This window comes from Oncorhynchus mykiss, chromosome 7 (genome assembly GCF_057628025.1).
Source record: "Oncorhynchus mykiss isolate SJ-2025 chromosome 7, ASM5762802v1, whole genome shotgun sequence".
NCBI classification, from domain to species: Eukaryota; Metazoa; Chordata; class Actinopteri; order Salmoniformes; family Salmonidae; genus Oncorhynchus; species Oncorhynchus mykiss.
In genome coordinates, this window is record NC_143028.1 from 3,685,624 (window position 1) to 3,695,000 (window position 9,377).

The 9,377-nt window shown below is 50.2% G+C and overlaps 1 protein-coding gene across 1 annotated transcript in view; it reads left to right on the forward strand.

Annotated features, from left to right (window-relative positions):
• The window catches only part of LOC110513606 (kalirin), a 61,959-nt gene that overhangs the window by 7,116 nt on the left and 45,466 nt on the right, over positions 1-9,377 (forward strand). The window contains exons 2-7 of the mRNA XM_090239830.1: positions 1,347-1,421; positions 1,663-1,777; positions 3,005-3,197; positions 3,948-4,171; positions 4,283-4,610; positions 5,009-5,131. Of these exons, the coding sequence (XP_090095956.1) occupies positions 1,347-1,421; positions 1,663-1,777; positions 3,005-3,197; positions 3,948-4,171; positions 4,283-4,610; positions 5,009-5,131 (1,058 nt within the window). The remainder of the gene's footprint in view (positions 1-1,346; positions 1,422-1,662; positions 1,778-3,004; positions 3,198-3,947; positions 4,172-4,282; positions 4,611-5,008; positions 5,132-9,377) is intronic.

The window sequence follows — 9,377 nt, forward strand, 5'->3', positions numbered from 1 at the left end:
CTCTTCACAACACACCCACACCCCCTCCCTCCCACACCACCTTCTCACCCTCCCCCCACCACCCACTCTCTCAACACCCTCCCCCTCCTCCCCCTCACACCCTCACCCACCTCCACCACCTCTCCCACTCCCCCCTCCCTCTCTCATTCACTCCCTCACCCCCTCACCACTACACAACGACACCCCCTCTCCTCTTCTCCCTCCCCCCTCCTCCCTCTCTCTCTTCTCTCCCTCCTCTCTCTCCTCTCTCCTCCCCTCCTCCCTCTCTCTCTTCTCTCCCTCTCCCCCTCTTTCTCCCCCTCCCCCCTCTCTCTTCCCTCCTCCCTCTCTCTCTCTCTCCCTCACCCCCTCCTCCCTCTCTCTTCTCTCCCTCTCCCCTCTCCTCCCTCTCTCTCTCTCTCTCCTCTCCCCCTCTCCCTCTCTCTCTGCTCTCCCTCTCCCCCTCCTCCCTCTCTCTCTTCTCTCCCTCACCCCTCCTCCCTCTCTCTTCTCTCCCTCACCCCCTCCTCCCTCTCTCTCTCTCTCCCTCTCCCCTCTCCTCCCTCTCTCTCTTCTCTCCCTCTCCTCCCCTCTTTTCTCTCCCTCACCCCCTCCTCCCTCTCTCTCTTCTCTCCCTCACCCCCTCCTCCCTCTCTCTCTTCTCTCCCTCACCCCCTCCTCCCTCTCTCTCTTCTCTCCCTCTCCTCCCCTCTCTCTTCTCTCCCTCACCCCCTCCTCCTCTCTCTCTTTCTCCCTCTCCCCTCCTCCCTCTCTCTCTTCTCTCCCTCACCCCCTCCTCCCTCTCTCTCTTCTCTCCCTCACCCCCTCCTCCCTCTCTCTCTTCTCTCCCTCACCCCCTCCTCCCTCTCTCTCTTCTCTCCCTCTCCTCCCCTCTCTCTTCTCTCCCTCTCCCCCTCCTCCCTCTCTCTCTTCTCTCCTCACCCCCTCCTCCCTCTCTCTCTTCTCTCCCTCACCCCCTCCTCACTCTCTCTTCTCTCCCTTTCCCCCTCCTCCCTCTCTCTCTGCTCTCCCTCTCCCCCTCCTCCCTCTCTCTCTCTCTCTTCTCTCCCTCACCCCCTCCTCCCTCTCTCTCTTCTCTCCCTTTCCCCCTCCTCCCTCTCTCTCTTCTCTCCCTCACCCCTTCCTCCCTCTCTCTCTTCTCTCCCTCACCCCTTCCTCCCTCTCTCTCTTCTCTCCCTTTCCCCCTCCTCCCTCTCACTCTTCTCTCCCTCTCCCCCTCCTCCCGCTCTCTCTTGTCTACCTCTCCCCCTCCTCTCTCTCTCTCTTCTCTCCCCTCCTCCCTCTCTCTCTTCTCTCCCTCTCTCTCTTCTCTCCCTCTCCCCCTCCTCCCTCTCTCTCTTCTCTAGGGGGTGCGCAGGGGGAGGGGGTGAGAGCTGTGGATGTGCTGACAGTTCTGAGGGAAAAAGTGGCCTTTGTTTCAGGTGAGTTGAGTACGGCCCTGTCCCATTTTGTTCCCTAGTCTCTTTTCCAAGCTCCCTCTATCCCCTTGCTCCATTTCGTTCCCTTGCTACGTTCCCTTGTCCCTTCACCTAACTCCTTACCCTTGTCCGACCAAGCCCCTCCCCTAGGCTGACACGGTATATGTCCTAGTTGAGTGTCTTGGTTCAAAACCTCTCTGGTAATGATGTGTTATGTTGCTTTTTGATGATGTCACTGTCCCAGGGGGGAGGGACAAGAGAGGCGGGCCCATCCTCACCTTCCCAGCGCGGACCAATCATGACCGAGTGAAACAGGAGGATCTAAGCAGACTGGTCACCTATCTGTCCACCATACCCAGGTAACACTCCTTCTATCACTTTATCTCTCTCTCTGTCCACCATACCCAGGTAACACTCCTTCTATCACTTTATCTCTCTATCTGTCCACCATACCCAGGTAACACTCCTTCTATCACTTTATCTCTCTATCTGTCCATCATACCCAGGTAACACTCCTTCTATCACTTTATCTCTCTATCTGTCCACCATACCCAGGTAACACTCCTTCTATCACTTTATCTCTCTATCTGTCCACCATACCCAGGTAACACTCCTTCTATCACTTTATCTCTCTATGTGTCCATCATACCCAGGTAACACTCCTTCTATCACTTTATCTCTCTATCTGTCCATCATACCCAGGTAACACTCCTTCTATCACTTTATCTCTCTATCTGTCCACCATACCCAGGTAACACTCCTTCTATCACTTTATCTCTCTATCTGTCCATCCCTTTACTCCTGCATCATACCCAGGTAACACTATCACTCAGTTATTCTACCTCTCCATCTCTATAACTCTATAGCATCATCCCTGTATCACACCGTCAGTGTATTATCTCTATAGCATCATCCCTGTATCACACCGTCAGTGTATTATCTCTATAGCATCATCCCTGTATCACACCGTCAGTGTATTATCTCTATAGCATCATCCCTGTATCACACCGTCAGTGTATTATCTCTATAGCATCATCCCTGTATCCCACCGTCAGTGTATTATCTCTATAGCATCATCCCTGTATCACACTGTCAGTGTATTATCTCTATAGCATCATCCCTGTATCACACCGTCAGTGTATTATCTCTATAGCATCATCCCTGTATCACACCGTCAGTGTATTATCTCTATAGCATCATCCCTGTATCACACCGTCAGTGTATTATCTCTATAGCATCATCCCTGTATCACACCATCAGTGTATTATCTCTATAGCATCATCCCTGTATCACACTGTCAGTGTATTATCTCTATAGCATCATCCCTGTATCCCACCGTCAGTGTATTATCTCTATAGCATCATCCCTGTATCACACTGTCAGTGTATTATCTCTATAGCATCATCCCTGTATCCCACTGTCAGTTTATCTTTCTCTTCCCTCATAATTCACACTGATATATCCCCGCTCTCCCTCTCCCTGACACTCCACCTCCTTTACTCTCTCTCTCTCTACTTGATTCTCCCTCTCTGTTTCTCGCTCTTCCTGACCCCCTCCATCTCCTCTCCCATCCTCTCTCTTCTCAGTGATGACGTGAGTGCCAGGGGCTTCACGGTGGTCGTAGACATGCGTGGTTCTAAGTGGGAGAGCGTCAAGCCGTTGCTACGGACACTCCAGGAGGGGTTCTCCGCCCACATTCACACGGCCCTCATCATAAAACCAGACACCTTCTGGCAGAAACACAAGACCAACCTGGGCAGCGCCAAACTCACCTTTGAGGTGTGTGTATGTGTGGAGTGCCTCTGTGTATTGTTCCTAACTATAATTTATCCATTTCTCTAATCTCTCTCTCTTTCTGTCTCAATCCTCGTGCCCCACCCCCTCTCTCTTCCCTCTCCCCTTGTCTTTTTCCCCATCTCCCTCCCTCTTTCACCTCTCTCTCTCTTTCTCCCTTTCCATCTCTCTTTCCCCCTTTCTTTCTCTCTCTTTCCTCTCTCCCTCTCTCTTTCCCCCTCTCTTTCTCTCTCTTTCCTCTCTCCCTCTCTCTTTCCCCCTCTCTTTCTGTCTCTTTCCCCCTCTCCCTCTCTCTGTTCCTCTCTCACTCTCTTTCCCCCTCTATCTCTCTCTTTCCCCCTCTCCCTCTCTCTTTCCCCCTCTCCTCTCTCTTAACCCCTCTCCCTCTCTCTTTTCCCCCTCTCCCTCTCTCTGTTCCTCTCTCCCTCTCTCTTTCCCCCTCTCCCTCTCTCTGTTCCTCTCTCCTTCTCTCTTTGCCCCTATCTCTTACCCCTCTCCCTCTCTTACCCCTCTCCCTCTCTCTGTTCCTCTCTCCCTCTCTCTTTGCCCCTATCTCTTACCCTTCTCCCTCACTTTCCCCCTCTCACTCTCTCTTTCCCCCTCTCTCTTTCCCCATCACTTTCTCTCCCATCTCTCTCTCTCTTTCCCCCTCTCCCTCTCGCTTTCCTTTCTCCCTCTCTTTCCTCTCTCCCTCTCTCTTTCCTCTCTCCTTCTCTCTTTCCCCTCTCCCTCCAGACCAGTCTAGTGTCGGTGGAGGGCCTGTCCAAGCTGGTGGACCCGTCCCAGCTGACCTCTGACCTGTGCGGTTCTCTGGAGTATGACCATGTGGAGTGGACAGAGCTACGGCTGGGCCTGGAAGAGTTCTCAGGGGCTGCTGGGCAACTGCTGGCCCAGCTAGAGCAGCTGGAGGCTGGGCTGACCCGCGTAGGCGAGCCCCAGGGCGTGGATGAGGCCCGCAAGTAAGACAGATGCAGATGTGTGTGTGTGTGGCTGGTGCAGTAAGCTATGTTTTTGTGTGTGTGTGTTCAAGCTGTGTGTGTGCGTGTGTGCGTGTGTGTGTGTTTGACCAGGCTGCTAGAGGAGCATGGCCGACTACGTACCACCGTTGCCATGGCTCCCATCGATGCCATCGACCGTGAGGGGCGGAGCTTGCTCCAGCGCATGCGGCTTGGCCCTGCCCACAGCGGTGAAGCCCCTAGCGACGTGCCCAGCAGTAACCAAGGTTACGGAAGCTGGTTGTCGGGCGGGGCTGATTTCCAGAGTGTAGCGCCGAAGGTGGCCGCCCTGCTGGAGAGGCTGCAGACTGCCAGGACACACCTGCAGCAGAGCTGGACTGAACGGAAAGCACACCTAGACCAGACCTTACAGCTGCATCTATACGAACAGGACGCTGCCAAGGTGTGTGTTTATGGGTGGGGAAAGAGTGTGTGTGTGTGTGGGTGTATTTGTGTGTATGTGTGGGAGTCAGAGGGAGAGAGAAGAAGAGACAAAGGTATAAGTCTCCCTGTGGTGGTACAGTTTAGAGCCCGCTGGTAGTGACCATCTGTTGTCTGAATGAACTGCAGTGGTGGAGACAGCAGGTCGATTGGCAGACAACCCTCCCTTTTTCTCCCTCCCCCTCTCTTTCTCTCTCTCTCCCGTTCTCCATTATTCTGTACATGTCTAAATAGATGAAGTGTGTGTGTGTGTGTGTGTGTGTGTGTGTGTGTGTGTGTGTGTGTGTGTGCGTGCCTGTGCGTGCGTGCGTGCGTGTGGATGTGTAACCCTCTGTGTGTGTGTGTGTGTGTGTGTTGTAGATGTCCGAGTGGATAGCCCACAGTAAGGATCTGTTCCTGCAGAGTCAGACAGAGGTTGGCCTCAACCACCAGCATGCCCTGGAACTCCAGACCCAGCACCAGCACTTCACCATCAACTCTATGGTACAGACATTCTGTTACCCTTTATCATCAACTCTATGGTAACGACATTCTGTTACCCTTTATCATCAACTCTATGGTACAGACATTCTGTTACACTTTATCATAAACTCTATGGTACAGACATTCTGTTACCCTTTATCATCAACTCTATGGTACAGACATTCTGTTACACTTTATCATCAACTCTATGGTACAGACATTCTGTTACCCTTTATCATCAACTCTATGGTACAGACATTCTGTTACCCTTTATCATCAACTCTATGGTACAGACATTCTGTTACCCTTTATCATCAACTCTATGGTACAGACATTCTGTTACCCTTTATCATCAACTCTATGGTACAGACATTCTGTTACCCTTTATCATCAACTCTATGGTACAGACATTCTGTTACCCTTTATCATCAACTCTATGGTACAGACATTCTGTTACCCTTTACCAGAGGTGGGACCAAGTCATTGTTTTACAAGTCACAATTAAGTCTCAAGTCTTAGCACTCAAGTCCCAAGTCAAGACAGGCAAGTATCAAGTCAAATCTCAAATCCTAAACTTTGAGTTTCGAGTCCTAAACAAGTCATAATGTGTTCTTCAACAAATGTAATACCATTTCATATTTTTAACAAGAGTAATAGTTAGTATATTACATTTACACAAATCATGAATGCTTTTAAAAATATCTCTATATTTATTACTTTCCAAATAAACGTTATATTTCCATGGAAATACATGGGTAGCCATGAGGAATACCCCCCCCCCCCAATAGTGATCGACTATCGAGGATCGCTATGGGTCGCAATCGGGCAATGTAGGCTTGTACACAATCACCCAACCTTAACACACACATACACTGTACACACACACATCCTCTCTGTGTGTGGTTACAGTAGACTAACGTATGTCAGTGGTTTTAGGAACAGCAGTAACATCAGGCAGGATTTAGGCTACCAACTGCCTGGCCAGACCACGTTCCAGCACTGACTGACTGTGTGGAGGCTCATTGATTTAACGTTACGTTAGCCTACATGATACACCAGTAAAGTAATAAAATATATAGCTGTCGGCTATATTAGCCACGACTTACCGTTCTTGGTGCAGCGTCAAATGTTGAACAAAGTTGAAAATTGTTGCTGCCTCCGTCTGTAATTTTCTTCCCGCATGTTTTGCAAGTTACAATCTGTTTGTTGTTGATACAGCGTCGTCTTTATATCCGAAAATAATAATTTGGGATATCATTTTTCCAAGGGCTCTGTCTGAGTTCACCCGCCTGAGTTCCTCTGTACTGCCACGCTCAACTGTTTCTCAGCTGGCACAACTTGATTGGCTGCTGTCTGATTCAAACTGTAATCTGTTAAATGAAGAGTTGATGCGCTACAGACTTTTTTAAAAGCATAATGTTTTATATTTGGGCTTGGGCGGCTTGGGGAGGCTTGGGGAGGCTTGGGGAGGCTTGGGGATGCTTGGGGAGGCTTGGGGAGGCTTGGGGAGGCTTGGGGAGGTTGGGGAGGCTTGGGGAGGATTGGGGAGGCTTGGGGAGGCTTGGGGAGGCTTGGGGATGCTTGGGGAGGTTGGGGAGGCTTGGGGAGGATTGGGGAGGCTTGGGGAGGCTTGGGGAGGCTTGGGGATGCTTGGGGAGGCTTGGGGAGGCTTGGGGATGCTTGGGGAGGATTGGGGAGGCTTGGGGAGGGTTGGGGAGGCTTGGGGAGGCTTGGGGATGCTTGGGGAGGATTGGGGAGGCTTGGGGAGGCTTGGGGAGGCTTGGGGATGCTTGGGGAGGATTGGGGAGGCTTGGGGAAGCTTGGGGAGGGTTGGGGAGGATTGGGGAGGGTTGGGAGGCTTGGGGAGGGTTGGGGATGCTTGGGGAGGATTGGGGAGGGTTGGGGATGCTTGGGGAGGTTTGGGGAGGATTGGGGAGGGTTGGGAAGGATTGGGGATGCTTGGGGAGACTTGGGGAGGCTTGGGGAGGGTTGGGGAGGATTGGGGATGCTTGGGGAGGATTGGGGATGCTTGGGGAGACTTGGGGAGGGTTGGGGATGCTTGGGGAGGGTTGGGGAGGCTTGGGGAGGCTTGGGGAGGGTTGGGGAGGGTATCAAGTCAGGTCAAGTCATAAGGCTCAAGTCCAAGTTAAGTCACGAGTCATTGGTGTTAAAGTCAAAGTCGAGTTGCAAGTCATCATATTTGTGACTCGAGTCCACATCACTGTGAACTCTATGGTACAGACACCCTATCACACATCACTGTGAACTCTATGGTACAGACACCCTATCACACATCACTGTGAACTCTATGGTACAGACACCCTATCACACATCACTGTGAACTCTATGGTACAGACACCCTATCACACATCACTGTGAACTCTATGGTACAGACACCCTATCACACATCACTGTGAACTCTATGGTACAGACTCCCTATCACACATCACTGTGAACTCTATGGTACAGACACCCTATCACACATCACTGTGAACTCTATGGTACAGACTCCCTATCACACATCACTGTGAACTCTATGGTACAGACTCCCTATCACACATCACTGTGAACTCTATGGTACAGACACCCTATCACACATCACTGTGAACTCTATGGTACAGACACCCTATCACACATCACTGTGAACTCTATGGTACAGACACCCTATCACACATCACTGTGAACTCTATGGTACAGACACCCTATCACACATCACTGTGAACTCTATGGTACAGACTCCCTATCACACATCACTGTGAACTCTATGGTACAGACACCCTATCACACATCACTGTGAACTCTATGGTACAGACACCCTATCACACATCACTGTGAACTCTATGGTACAGACACCCTATCACACATCACTGTGAACTCTATGGTACAGACACCCTATCACACATCACTGTGAACTCTATGGTACAGACACCCTATCACACATCACTGTGAACTCTATGGTACAGACACCCTATCACACATCACTGTGAACTCTATGGTACAGACACCCTATCACACATCACTGTGAACTCTATGGTACAGACTCCCTATCACACATCACTGTGAACTCTATGGTACAGACACCCTATCACACATCACTGTGAACTCTATGGTACAGACACCCTATCACACATCACTGTGAACTCTATGGTACAGACACCCTATCACACATCACTGTGAACTCTATGGTACAGACACCCTATCACACATCACTGTGAACTCTATGGTACAGACACCCTATCACACATCACTGTGAACTCTATGGTACAGACACCCTATCACACATCACTGTGAACTCTATGGTACAGACACCCTATCACACATCACTGTGAACTCTATGGTACAGACACCCTATCACACATCACTGTGAACTCTATGGTACAGACACCCTATCACACATCACTGTGAACTCTATGGTACAGACACCCTATCACACATCACTGTGAACTCTATGGTACAGACTCCCTATCACACATCACTGTGAACTCTATGGTACAGACACCCTATCACACATCACTGTGAACTCTATGGTACAGACACCCTATCACACATCACTGTGAACTCTATGGTACAGACACCCTATCACACATCACTGTGAACTCTATGGTACAGACACCCTATCACACATCACTGTGAACTCTATGGTACAGACACCCTATCACACATCACTGTGAACTCTATGGTACAGACACCCTATCACACATCACTGTGAACTCTATGGTACAGACACCCTATCACACATCACTGTGAACTCTATGGTACAGACACCCTATCACACATCACTGTGAACTCTATGGTACAGACTCCCTATCACACATCACTGTGAACTCTATGGTACAGACACCCTATCACACATCACTGTGAACTCTATGGTACAGACACCCTATCACACATCACTGTGAACTCTATGGTACAGACACCCTATCACACATCACTGTGAACTCTATGGTACAGACACCCTATCACACATCACTGTGAACTCTATGGTACAGACACCCTATCACACATCACTGTGAACTCTATGGTACAGACACCCTATCACACATCACTGTGAACTCTATGGTACAGACACCCTATCACACATCACTGTGAACTCTATGGTACAGACACCCTATCACACATCACTGTGAACTCTATGGTACAGACACCCTATCACACATCACTGTGAACTCTATGGTACAGACACCCTATCACACATCACTGTGAACTCTATGGTACAGACACCCTATCACACATCACTGTGAACTCTATGGTACAGACACCCTATCAC